General features: G+C 28.8%; 2 protein-coding genes across 2 annotated transcripts; one reads left to right on the forward strand and one right to left on the reverse strand.

Moving 5' to 3' along the window:
* Positions 1 to 1274: 1274 nt before the first annotated feature.
* On the reverse strand, positions 1275 to 5336 carry LOC126841110 (ADP/ATP translocase 4-like). Its single transcript, XM_050577400.1, has 6 exons — positions 4860 to 5336; positions 2920 to 3042; positions 2702 to 2848; positions 2334 to 2601; positions 1786 to 1946; positions 1275 to 1712 (listed from the first exon to the last, which is right to left on the reverse strand). Exons 4-6 carry the CDS (start codon positions 2593 to 2595, stop codon positions 1437 to 1439), a joined length of 699 nt encoding a protein of 232 aa, XP_050433357.1. The 5' UTR covers positions 2596 to 2601; positions 2702 to 2848; positions 2920 to 3042; positions 4860 to 5336; the 3' UTR covers positions 1275 to 1436.
* Positions 5337 to 5413: 77 nt separating this feature from the next.
* LOC126841108 (ras-related protein Rab-40C) lies at positions 5414 to 9341 on the forward strand. Its single transcript, XM_050577399.1, has 4 exons — positions 5414 to 6127; positions 6985 to 7178; positions 7850 to 8072; positions 8355 to 9341. Exons 1-4 carry the CDS (start codon positions 5977 to 5979, stop codon positions 8666 to 8668), a joined length of 882 nt encoding a protein of 293 aa, XP_050433356.1. The 5' UTR covers positions 5414 to 5976; the 3' UTR covers positions 8669 to 9341.
* The last annotated feature ends 4708 nt before the right edge of the window (positions 9342 to 14049 follow it).

The raw sequence follows: 14049 nt of genomic DNA on the forward strand, positions 1-14049 counted from the left end.
ATTTAATTTTAGTAGAAGATAATGTGGAATAATTAGCGAATATATTTTGTCAAACAGATATATTATTAATAACTATTAGTTGGTTATTTACAATTGTTCTTATTCCTAGGATTTAATTGCTGCTATCAATTTTAAAGACATGAAAAGAGCAGGTGAAATAACATTATACTCGGAAACTGATGTGACTCCGTTAAAACGACAGTGTGTAGCTGCTAATTCAAATGGGTTTGTTTTAGTAAGTTCAGCGCTCAATGGGATGTGTAGGGATTTTCTTAAATATAATACGAATAAACTGCAGCCATGTGAAATATTTCTGGAAGAGACAAAATTTGAATTATACAATTTATTATGCAAAATAGTTCGAGTAGTACCTATAAAATTTAATTTGAGGTTACATGTTACGTACAAAAACCGTTTCCTTGATGAAAGGGTTGAGGCTGGGAAAAAAAAAAAATTTCAAACATCTGCTTGTAAAATGATTGTCGCAAATAATCCAGTAATAGATGCAGAATTTCAGAAACTGTTACTTAAAAAAGAAAAATATGAAGATGGTATATTCAAATTTTTTTCTGAAGTTACCATTGATAGCTTTTTAGTCAGTGTTGTTACAGACATTTCTTTTGGACATTTCCCATTAATGTAAGTTTTTCATAATGTGAAGAAAAAAAAAGAGAAAAAACTGATTCATTTTTTAAAAAATAAAATGATTATCAAAATATTTTTAATGAATAATATTATTATGTTGACTTTTTTATATTTGTATTTTCTATGTTTAATATCAATACAAAACCAGTGTGTTCTTTTATTTTCATCTACCTACATAAAATTAATATATTGTGTTAAGAAAATTAATTATTTATAATTACTGGAATTAAATGTACTTCCATACACAAATGTATTGTGTGACAATTATATTGAATCTTTAATAACATTCTATTATTATATTAATTTAATTTGAGAGTCTTCAAGGCACTCTTCAAAATTAATTTGTTAGTTAAATATTTTAAATCAATATTTTTTTTACAATTACTTTTAAATTGAAAATGAAAAATGTTCTCAAACAATTTCTTTGAAAGTCTTTTAGAATCTACAAGTATATGTACATGTTTTGAAATTATCATTGGATTTCATATTAAATATTGGTATTGGAGTTGTTTGTTTTTGTTTAAAAAAATTCTGTGATTCCGATGTGGAAGACTTTACATAGATTTCATTGTTTTCTATTACAAACAAAATCCTACAGGAAATGAAAGTGTAAACAAACTATTTAACAATTTACAAAATCAATTGCATTACTTTAATGTCATAACAAGTATTTAAAGTTGTACATAGTATTCACAAAATTGGTCGTGTAAACTAACAAGATTGAAGAGTATTTGACTAGAATAAAAAGTCAACTAGACAGTATAAAAGACAAAGGGTGAATTTAATTTATATTAATCATCTTGTCCTTCAAGACTAAATAGGCCGGTTTTACTTAACAACCATTTAAATTCATCGTGAAGCACGAGAATAAGTGCCGATCCGGTAGAACGAATCATGTTTGGCGCCATTCCTCGATACAGTCCCATTATACCCTGAGATTTCCATAGTTTGGAAAAACAATCCCTCGCATTTTGGTATATTTTTTCTTCATGTGAAGTTTGTACAATCAACACTCTCCCTACTGTGTCCAGAGGATAGCTTAACACTTGTGACAAAAAAGTGGAGATCTGAAAAAGTAATTATGTCGATTACTTTATTTTTCTATAAACGTTGAACAATTTTTTTATAACTAATTCTTACCTGGGCAGTGGCAAAACGAACCCAAAATGGTAACTTGACATCTTTTTCTTTATTGGAAACTAAACTATTTGTATGATCTAGTATGACTTTGTTGAAGCTGTAATAAGCTCCAAAATAAATGGCTTTGTTTATTACCATTCCATTAGCTGCTATTGCAAATCCTGAACAAACAATGAAAAAAAACAATTTCTATTAAACTATTAATGTACACTGAGGTGGACGAAGCTTATTCGCTATGCTTATCAGATGAACTCTTCATTTATTTATATATTACAATTATAAAAAAACAAAAGTCAATGTATTGTGTATTGAAAATATATTATAATAATACAATGTATAATTATATATTATGTAGTCTCCAATATTCACAGAACTTTTTCTAAAAATCAGTGGCTTAGTCGTATGCTGTGTGTACTCGGCTCCCACTTAAGTACAAGTACACACAGAACATGAAGAATGGTAGTAGGCTACACAGTATATTCTACGACTACACCATCGATTTAGATATAAGTACATTATCAACTACATGACTGTTATTTTATATATACCTGTATATAAAGTTCGAACGCCACTAGTTTGCACTGTTTTTTGTATACAATCAATGAGTCCAGTGTATTCTCGATCCACTAACGGGCCAACGTGAGAAGCCAGATGAGTCTGACAGAAAAGTAACGGGTAAAACATACACAGGGTGGTGGCACCGGACAAACCACCAGAAATAAGACTTAGTGCAGTGTGGCTCCAACCGTTGTCTTTGTGCTTTATGTTACCCAGCAAAAATTTCAGGTAAAACGTATTCAGTCCAAACATCACAGCCTTGTTATGATATATGAGAAAAAAAATTTTATATTATACATACATTTTTCTAAACAAAACTAGTATTTTAGTTATCTCATAACATTTTTGATTTGCTTACCTGTGAAGGTACAAATCTTAAAATGTTGGTAAAATTTCCAAACCATAATGCTCGTAAACCTTGTTCACGATAAATTTGATTTAATGTAGTTAAGATTCCTGGATGGTAATGAGAATGGTGCCCATTCGATAGTGAAGTATAATGAACCTAATAAACCAATATTTATCATTAGATATTACGAAAATATTTAAGCTACTATATAAGACAAAAATGCTTACTTGGGAAATTATTTTAACTCTATCAAATGGGGCAACGACAGATCGTGCTATCGCTGTGGCAACAGCACTGGACACTGCGTCCAAACTGAATTCATGAAGACTAGAACGTTCTTTGTCCTTTTTCTGAAATATAACATACATTAAAAATTAATTTTCTTTTTCTTTTATACTTTAATGAAAAGTTTAGAAGTCTATTTAAGCAATTTTTTCTTACACATAATACAATTTATAATTGAAGATATAAGGATACAAGTCACTTATAACATTTTAGTTCTCATTGTTTGAACTATATGTGTATAAGTTTACATAAAAGAATTTTAGTAACTTTCATTAACACAATAAATGTAGTTTTACTGGAATGTGCTTTTTGATGTATTATTTTTAAACATGTCGATAAAAGATGAAACAATATATTTTTAAGTATGTTTATACCTTATTTATTTGTAAAATATATAATACATATAATATAATCAAATAAGTATCATTAAAAATAGCTAACAATAATGTGAAAAGATGACACATAACTTATGATTTAATATTAAGTTTTGTGTTAATACAACTTGATATTATTAGGGTTAGGCAAAGATATCCATAGTTATTCTATAATATTGGTTCATAAACATTTTTATTTCTAATCTAAAATTTACAATCTTTCATTAAAATCATATTTGTCAATACTTCAGGATAAAGAATAGTATGTATTAGTTATATTGATAGGGTTAAAATTTAACTATGAAAAGTCCTGTTTAGCAATAACAAGAAAACATTAGTTATTCTTGTTAAAGAAATATATTATCACTACAGCTATTGAGACAAACATATTTTAAATTTGTAGAGCTGTCAACACAAAATAAAAAATAATAAAGACAGAAAATGTATAATCATTAAAACAAAATACAAATATCTCATATTATACCATTAGTTTTTTGAAATATTTAATAACACGAACTATGGATATCAGTTCATGCTAACTGCATTGTCTGTACATTTATAAGATGATGTCAACAACCTATTCTAAACAATTACATACAAGTAATACGCTGACTAATCTAATTTTAAAATACTCGATTATTTAGTGGTAAAGTGTTAGCATTAAAGTACCAAAAAAAAACATTCACTTGTATAAACATACACGTTGAACAAAAGTAATACTTCAAATACTGTTAGTATTTTATTTCATTATTCAACCATATTTTCTATTACGCAACATAATTAATGTATAAGTATTTCACAATAATTGGCATATCTTCAAACTTAATTTTAACTAGTATAATTATCACATTTGCTTAAAATTGTTTTAAACTTTTAGCTAAATAATTGACTAACACTATAATAAAAAAAAGAATGTTATACAAAAATTGGCATTATATAATATAATTTATAAGCACTAACAAACTATAGTAAAGGACAAGTCCCATAAGTTGTTTTCCCCCTTTTTAACCTTTTACTGTTCTATAGCATTGGTTACAAATACTATAATGCATTTATAATCAATGGTTCTACTAAATATAAATACTTAAAATAGAAAATGTTAAAATTAACCTACACAATTTTAAGAGCCCGATATAATATCCTTTAGTTTAAAATATATTTAAATACTTTAGTTGATAAATTTGAAGAAAGCGTCTAAACATTTTGGTCTCTTTTAACTTATTAAGTAGTATAAAACTTATGGATTTGAATAAAACCTACCTACTTAAGGTATAATACTTTATACATTTATAGCTACAGATAGGAAGGTATATTTAAATTAAAAAATTTTAGATAACAACTAACTTACTAAAATAAACCTACAAAGGATTTTCAAATAGTATACTTTAATGTTTTTTAATTTTTATTTTTTAAGAACTTAGAAGACTACTATAATCTAAATTTTTTAAATATAATAGTCAAGGAATCAAAGTTGATTCAAGTATTTGTGAATACTAAATAAAACTCACTGAAGCCGTAATTTAGCCTTGTCGTACTACGATACTGACGGTAGACGGCGATGACAGCAAACGATCCTTCGGTATTCGATGTTGGTCACTTGCCATATCAATACATGACTACTTTCCGAAGAAGAGTATGCACAACAGTACGGCTGAAGTATTTTACACAGGAGCACCGACGCCGGTAGAGTATACTGTGAACGCTTACTTGAGTGCGGAACAACAGGATAATAGACAAGTAGTATAGAAGGATAGAGTACGTGCACGAGATCGTGTATGCACTTCAAGCACGAGTTACGAAAATGATGGCGCCGCAAGATGTTGCTCAACGATGGTAGGTAGGACAAGTACAAATTTAGGCGGCCAAGGTCGTCGACGGTATTTTTAACGCACAATGCCCCCGTGTCGGAATGGTAAACAAAATAACGACAAGAAAAATGACCGCTGGTACCTATTGCGAAATCGCCGAGTACCGACAGCACGGTCGTCCTCGCGTTATCACTGGACGTACACCGTAAGCCGTTATCAATTCCAAAGACTCAATAGGACAGTCGTCAGCTGCTCATTCGGCCCGGCGCTGGCGAGTGACGACGGAGCCAACAGTTATTGTCCGACATCCGCATTGTAAGAAAAATAATAAAATATAATGATAATTGTTTTCGTCCGGTTTTCCGGCTCGTCGATTAGACTAACTGCCGTCTACATAGAAACTTGGTCGTTTCCGTTGGAAAATTCATTATAATTGCATACGCAGCACACTAATAATCCACTAGAGTACATACTCGAAACGCGGTTACTGCGCGTTCCGTTCCGTACAGCAGCTGGTCACATGGATCGATTAGCGTTATCAGTATCACCAACAGCAGTGCCCAAGTGAACACAACAAAAGGAATTCTTATATATTGTTATTATTATTATTGACACCATCGAACATATTGGAAAAGTTCTTGTAGAGACAACTTGAACCGTGCAAATATTTCAGCCGGAAAAAATTTGTGGCATTGGTCGGATCAAGTCGTTTGCCAATTGACGACGGTGTGTTCTAATTCGGTTGTGCCGTGCGTTTTTCACGCTAGACCGCCGTCGTGTATCGCCAATGACTTGACGGGACACCATCAACATTGGCATGTCGCTTGAAACCGACGGTTGTGCGCAGCAGAAAGAGTACGACTATCTGCTCAAGTTTTTGTTGGTCGGCGACAGTGATGTGGGCAAACACGAGATGCTCAATGATCTCGAGGACGGATCTTCCGAATCGCCCTATTGTAGCGGAAGCGGTAAATCTCAATACCTAACTATTTTTGCACTAGTCGACAATATTAAATTCTTATTTTATTATTAATAAAAATTAGTCATTATGTTGTCTCCTATTATTATGTTGACAATACAAACATACGACAATAAGTCGTTGGTTTGTTTTCCATCAGGCACCGTGAGTGTCTAATTTTAAAATGTAGACCATTTCGTATTAAGATTGTTCCGAGTTTGAAATAGGTGTTATAGTTATTAGGGTGGAGGAAAAAAATAGCTGTTAGGGGACTTGAGTTGAATCGTGTCTTGACTTGGACTTCAACAAATTCATAATGCGAAGTTGTATTTATATTATTGTGGAAATTGTGTTTATTTTGCTGCTAGATAATTTGGTAATAAATATGTTCACAAATCTGTTTAATGTAAACTTAGATAGACGAGGGCGCTTTACCAATTATATTTTTTTTGTTTGCGTCAGCTATAATTAATTCTAAAATAACTCATCTGATTATGTTATCATATTAATTTTGTAATTTAGCTCAGTATTACTATAATTTCAAAATTTATAGTTACTTTCATGGCAGCAATGTTATAATAAAACTTATTAACCCATCAACGATAAGAATATATTTGATTACCATGGTGTCTCGTCTTTGATGGGTTAATTTTTTGGCTTATAGCCAAACCAGCTATAAGCCCAAAAATGCCAAAACTATACTGTCTAAGCCCCGATCGGTGGATTAACGGACGTTAAATGTAAGAGACAGAATATAAGACACATAAAAATAGTTTTCATATGAACAAATTGTATAATATACTATTAAGTATTATTACATATTTTGTTGTGTGTAAATTATCATTTATTTTTAAATTGTATTTACAGCTTACAAAACTACAACTATTCTATTAGATGGTAAACGAGTAAAATTACAGTTATGGGATGCTTCTGGTCAAGGACGTTTATGCACGATAATCCGATCTTATTCAAGAGGCGCTCAAGGAGTTTTACTTGTTTATGATATAACTAATAAATGGTCATTTGACGGTTTGGACAGATGGCTAAAAGAAGTCGAAGAAGTATGTATTCAAATAAATCCTTTTATTCAAACCAATCATTAAATTATGTACCTATTCATTTTAAACTGTTTTAAAAACTAAATTTGCATTTAAAACTAATCTGGCAAGTAGGTATAATAATAGGTTTATTGTATCAGTACTGTGTGTTAAAAGTACTAATGTAAATGCATATTTATGTACAAAATATGTATTATTAATGAGTAATGACACACTAGACTTAATCATATTTATTTTGTACATCAATTTGCATTTACATTAGTACTTTTGAATCAACATTTATAGATTTTCGCTATTAATAATAATATAATGTTCTAAATTAATGCCATCAATTAAATTTTATCTCATTATTATTTGTTTTATGGTTTTAATTAGTGTATCCCTAGTTATAAATACTGTCATCAATTGAGTTTTATATATTATAGTATAGATAACCTTTTTTTTTGTAATTGGTGGAGGTTCAATTTTTGTTAAAAATTAAAATAAAAAAGGTATAAATTATAATAGTTTTATCATTTAATTGTAGTAGGAATATTCTAATATTAAATAATATTTTTCTGATTAATTCAAAAATAAATTTAAAAAAAAAGAGTATTAATCAATTAGAAGGACGAAAATTGATTTTTTTTTACTAATAAGTTTTCAATAACATATTATTGTTCTACTATTTATAGCACGCACCAGGTGTTCCTAAAGTCTTGGTTGGCAATCGATTACATCTGGCTTTTAAACGACAAGTCAGCGTTAAAGAAGCTGAGGCCTACGCGACAAAACATCATATGACTTTGTTTGAAGTCAGTCCTTTGTGCGATTTCAATATAAGAGAAAGTTTTAGCGAATTAGCAAGAAGAGCGTTGCATAGAAACGGAATGGAAAGATTATGGAGATCGAACAAAGGTAGACACAGCTTATATTATATTGAATTAATATAGTTAATTAACTTTAATAACTAAATGTTAAGCCGCGTTTACACTTGTGAGCCAAACCTTTTGTGAATCGTTTGAGAACCTGTCCAAATTTGATTTGGTTTGCATTCAGTTAGTGTTAAAAACCTGTCAGAAATGGATTCTTGCGAGCGGCTCGGTTAGGTTCGCCTCGCGAGTGTATACGTGGCTTAATATAAAAAGTATACAGTAAAAGTGTTAAATACTAATTCGTTGTGGTTTTTTTCATCCTTAGTTCTGAGTCTCCAAGAATTGTGTTGCCGTGCTATCGTAGCTCGAACCACGCAATACGGTATCAACCAGTTACCTCTGCCAGTAACGATAAAATCCCACCTAAAGTCTTATGCACTGACGAGTTTCTCGACACTCTCAATGTCATTACCACGAAGTGCATCGGCTTCAAAGAAAATAAAACTGCCTTCTAACAATACGGGTGTCTCATCGCATAACCACGCCACTCATTCAGTGTCCTATCATCATAGTTTAAAAAACACGCCATTAAACATTTCATCATCGTACATTACACGAAACTCTTGTACTATATCATGACTCGTATCATAAATTGTGTTAGTGTTGTTGCAATAAGTCAACTGATTTAAAATATATTTAAACATTTTTTTTCTTTTAATAATTGTAATTTTTCCTATTTTTGTCAATAATTTGTATCTGCGATTTGTGTGAATAACATTGCTTAAAAATATCAACTGTATTCGAGCAATAATGTAATAATAATTTGTCCACGTTGAAAAGAAAATTCTAAACTTAATGCTGTGTATACTTAAACGCATATGTTGAGATAAATTTTTAATCGGTACAATTTGTATTTTATAATATGGCTGTAATTATTGCGAAACTATAATATTTTTTTCGAAGCTTTCCTTATTTTTCGGTTATTTAATGAATGGACGACTGTATTTATCATTATTATATATTATTATTATTATTATTATATATTAGTAAACTTATGTAAATAACAAAAGTATGTAACTCACTTTTTTAGTCATTTTATTTTTTTGCATTTGTGAATTCTAACTATTTTTTCTTTTATAACTGTTTTCGACCATTTTTTTTTTTATTATATTTTTTTATTATTATTGTTTTCGAAAAATTACATTTTTTAACATTGATGAATAAATGTTGAACTTTAAAGTCATCATTCCTTTGTAAAATCAAAATGTGAGTTTGTTCGCTAACTAACTACCAGTGTTACTATTATATTAGGTAATAGGTAATTTTTTTTTTAAATAAACTTCATTCCTACACGAAAATAATTGCATTTAATACTTTTCCGAGTGTAGACCAATGGCAAGTCCACAAATAAGTATTTTATAAGTATCGTTAAGCCGTGTGTGTTTTCGGTCGTATTTCATCAGTTTTCATTACCGGTGCAATATGTTTTACTATTAAAACTCGTGATTCAAAATCGCCATTACTGACTTACCTGAAATTTGGATATAGTGTCGAATGATGTGATCTGCATGAACCATTGACGATCATTAATATTCTTCGTTCAATCAATGCGATATTTTATATTGTAGCGTTTTTACTACACACGTGTAGTCTATACTCTGTTTATAAGAAACCAGTACTGGTTTGTTAGTAGTGGGCGACCACTATTAATACATATTAATAATATAATACACAATATCTCTACGAATACGCGGTCACGTTAACTTATATTGTTATTACAAATATCGTATAACCCAAGCTGAAGGCATGTTATTGTAATCTAATGCACGAGGGACTTCGCGTATGGTAATTAATAATAGCAAGTAACATTTAATAACAATAATTGAAGTATATTATGTAGGTAGTAGATACCTAATTTTAAGTGAAAACCGTTTTCGGGAATTGGGTGTGTGCGTGTGTACGAATCCTTAGATGTACAATATAGTGTTCGTATTACATATTAAAAAAAAATACACCTGCTCTCAGCTTAGTTATTAAATAATGCATCGTTCAAAAAATGTACATAGTTTTGACTACCGTACAAACTTTAATGCAATGAATAAAAATAAGGTAATAAAACGGACTATATTAACCGAAATATAAATACTTAATAAAAATAATACTTTTTTGGATCATCCAATTTAAACAAACCGAAACGATCAATAAAAGAACAAAATAGAAAAAAAAACGTTTTAAAATAATATTTAAACAAAATTGCTACCTTTTTTAATACCAGAACATTACTATTCAAGATTTAAACAAATCTATAAAAAAGTAAGTAAAAATAAGTATTCATTTCCAAACGAATTTTTAGAATAACATCGTAACACTACTAACAACATTGTAACACTGTTTTTTACACACAAGTATTACTCAATTAATTAATGTGTTAATATAACTTGATAATAATAAATATTTTTCTAAACCTGATTACATTTTAACTTAGGTACTTATAAGAAAATCGGGGTATATTTATATATAAATTTAGTAAATTTTAAAATACGTGTACAACATAATACAGCAATTATTGTTAACATATCATATTTTATAATTTATATTATTGGATTTTATTAACCATGTTGGATATAATAGTATTTATTTCCTACAAAAAAAAAGTAGGACTACTAACTATTACTACTACAAAATAATAGTAGCTGTTAATATTAGTGATGGGGAATTTTCCGAAGTTTTTTTAGTGGGTACTGTATTTCCGTAAAACATTTTAAAACTTAAATTTTATTGTTTATCTTTACCCAAATTTTATGCGTTCTAACTCTGGTTATAACTTTACAATTTTAGCTGTTTTTAATTGTTATATGTCATATATTATATGATTTCCGTTTAGTTACCTATACTAAAAGACTCGACCGATATAATATAATAGTGTTATAGTGATAGAGTCGTGCGAGATCATTGATATATATATACAGATATATTATTAACTAGTACATTTATACTCTTAAATTAATTAGGTACTTGGCGATAGTAGCCAAACACCGTCTACTATGATAAACACAACATATATTATTTAAAGTAAGACGCTAAGTTCAGCTGATAATATGACAACGATTTGTCATTAAAAAAAAAAAAGTTCAAATAATAATAAAAACTAAAAATATAATTAAGTAAAAACTCAATTACCTACACATTAATAACTACACATTTATTTTCACTTGAAAAATTTAAATAAATATATTTTTACATTTTCAATAACTGTTAAAAATTAAAATATATTTAAATTTCATAAAAACTAAAAATGTTTATTTTTTATTTAAAATTGTGTAAAACATTAATTATTATATATTCCTACGAATAAACAAATTGTGCCATTTAAATCAAATTAGTCCGAAGTTATTGTATAAACCTTTCATACAATTCCATGACAGAAAACTTTCAAATTCGTGTTTAAAATGTTGTATTGTAAAGTGGTTTTGCCTCGGGTACCTTCATTTGCAAAGTTAGTTTTGCAAGTCTACTAAATGTATATAGGATGGCCCTAAATTGTAAAATATGTATCCCTGGGGTTTGGAAGTTTAGTTTCCAGTATTCCAAAACTGAACTTTCAAATAATAGGGATGAGTTTAGTGTATTTTAGGGGGTTTATTTAGTGGACATTTGGCAAATTTCAAAAGTTGAAGACAATATTGTTCTATTTTTTTATTAAACTAGTATTTTTTTAAAAATAAAAAAAACATTTTTTATAATTGTGAGATGTATTTGAATACGATGCAGTTGATCCCCTTCTCTTTAGACTATTACGCTTTTTTAGCCAACAATACAGATGGATATTGAAGATTGAAGGCGACAGGCGGGACTGTTTTTTTTAACTGTACCTATAGATATATTGTTTCCGCACTGAAAACGATTATACAATTGGCTGTCGGACTCCAAGGATTTTTTTCACTCTGCTAGCACTAAATAAATGTTTCGAAAAAAGAGAAAGACGATCTTAATTGCGTTTGAAAACAGTAGGGAAAGACAAAAAAGTAATTTGTTTCATGCCTTTATTATATTATAGACGGCAACAATCAAGGGCAGCTAAGTATCTCATTGTCAGTTTTTACCCTGGCTTTGGGCTATTATTACAGTTTTAATTTAAAATAATTATCGTTATGTTTGAAACTTTTAAATATAACGACAATGAAAAAAAAGTAAATACCAGAGGAACAGTTGTGATACTTTTTTTAATGACCTACTCGATTTCTCCTTATTGCTGATCTCATCCGCTTAATTCTATTAATCTGCCTAGTCTTTTATTAGTTCCAAAAAAGTTTTGTTATGTTCAAGTAACACTAAAAATGTGAAGTTCTTTGTTTGTACAGGCATTTGATAAAAAAAGTTAAAATCATATTATTCAGAGGTTTCATCCAAAACTACCAGTTGAGCGGTCACCATTCTGGCCTATGTCTTTAGAGTTCAGCCGGATCTGTTTGCAAAGATAGCCGTTAGGTAAGTACTAAGTACATCTAAATATCTAGATAAATCATGCCTAAAACCGTTAATATTATTATTATAACTGTTAACAAATAATAATAATAAAAAAAAAACTAAGTACATAATAATCGATCAAAAACATCTATATTATAATATTAATTATGTACAGATATTTTTGGCGTTATTACAGAATAATAGTAAAATTTTAAATTATACACTAAAAAATAAAAACAGAAAGATTCGTAGTTTTTTAATTTTTGATTATTTTTTATGATTGCGAATAATTTTTTTAAAACAGGCTTAGATTAAAATATACACTACAAGTATACCTCGCTTATAATTTTTCTGGTTTCGTAATAAGGTTATCATTAGGTATTTTTAATTAATAATGTTATATTTAAACGACTTTAGTTTAGTGCGAAACAAAATAATAACTTAAAAAAAAAGGTTCGCTCTTTGGTCTTATAAAGATATATAATATTTTAGCAATGTGATAGTTAGCTTATTATTATAATTAATTAGATGTCGTATAATATTCACTCGTCTTAAATTGATACCCGTAATAATTATTATTGTACTTATAATTAACATTGGCTTAAAACCTGCAAGCAAACAACTTGTTTTTATTGATTAGCTGGTTGAAATACATTTGGTTTTTTGTTTTTTTATTAATATTAACAGCTGTTGTGGTAAACCCATGACTCAAGTATAACACATACTGCTAATGAACGTACAAAATTCAACGCGGTCACAAAGTATGTAATACACAATGGGTTTCCAACGTGATATTTTAAGCTTGGGTAACAGTCAAGAAGGGAATTTTTTATAATTTGTTTCTTAGTAAACTTGAGTCGGTGACATGACAATGGTAACTTGAAACCACACGTGAAATGTTACGCATGTGGTCAGACGGTTGCAGCAATTATTATAAGTTGTGTACGACCAGAGAGGTTATCATTTAAGTGTATATATATATATATTTTTTATTACAATATGCTCATTAGATTTTATTAGATTTATATCATCTTTTGGTTGTAATTGTTTTTTATATAACTATTAATTAATATAAAAGTATTACACGAGTGACTAGAACGCAGCTAATATTATACACATAAAAGTACACAATATCGTAAAAGTAAAATAATATAATTAGTAGAGATAGGCCGATATCTAGTATCGGCCTACCACTAATAATTAGGCATTATGTAATAATAATAAAAGTATAATTAAAATAAATTAGCCGTTAAAAATACTTTTTAAAATTAAAATTTAGCGGTGCTGTAAGTACACCAGAATTGATACGTATCTTTGTATTTTTGAGGCGTACGCTAACCTCGACCTAACTACTTATCTAATTGATTTTTAAGAGAAAACTATTTTATTTTAATTGGTTCATTGAGCTTATACCATTATATACCCTTAAAAATACAAAAACAATTTTTTTCATATTATTGTTGTTCGTGTAAGCAACACGATAATAATGATAATAATAATAATATATAAATAATTGTTATTTATGTATTTTTTTTTCTTAAATTTAGATTTAT

The sequence above is a fragment of the Adelges cooleyi genome, unplaced genomic scaffold (assembly GCF_023614345.1).
Source record: "Adelges cooleyi isolate 19-005CV unplaced genomic scaffold, UGA_ACOO_1.1 ACOO_flye_CR_arks_rails_tigmint_CR_PRNA_376, whole genome shotgun sequence".
NCBI lineage: Eukaryota > Metazoa > Arthropoda > Insecta > Hemiptera > Adelgidae > Adelges > Adelges cooleyi.

Bases quoted from the DNA above. Each gene is read 5' to 3' on its own strand.
- LOC126841110 (XM_050577400.1), bottom strand. From the start codon at position 2,595: ATGTTTGGACTGAATACGTTTTACCTGAAATTTTTGCTGGGTAACATA. The intron at 1,947-2,333 runs GTATATATAAAA...TTGTTTGTTCAG, and splicing joins CGTTCGAACTTTATATACAG to GATTTGCAATAGCAGCTAAT. The intron at 1,713-1,785 runs GTAAGAATTAGT...TTACTTTTTCAG, and splicing joins TTCGTTTTGCCACTGCCCAG to ATCTCCACTTTTTTGTCACA.
- LOC126841108 (XM_050577399.1), top strand. From the start codon at position 5,977: ATGTCGCTTGAAACCGACGGTTGTGCGCAGCAGAAAGAGTACGACTAT. The intron at 7,179-7,849 runs GTATGTATTCAA...TACTATTTATAG, and splicing joins GGCTAAAAGAAGTCGAAGAA to CACGCACCAGGTGTTCCTAA. The intron at 8,073-8,354 runs GTAGACACAGCT...TTTCATCCTTAG, and splicing joins ATTATGGAGATCGAACAAAG to TTCTGAGTCTCCAAGAATTG.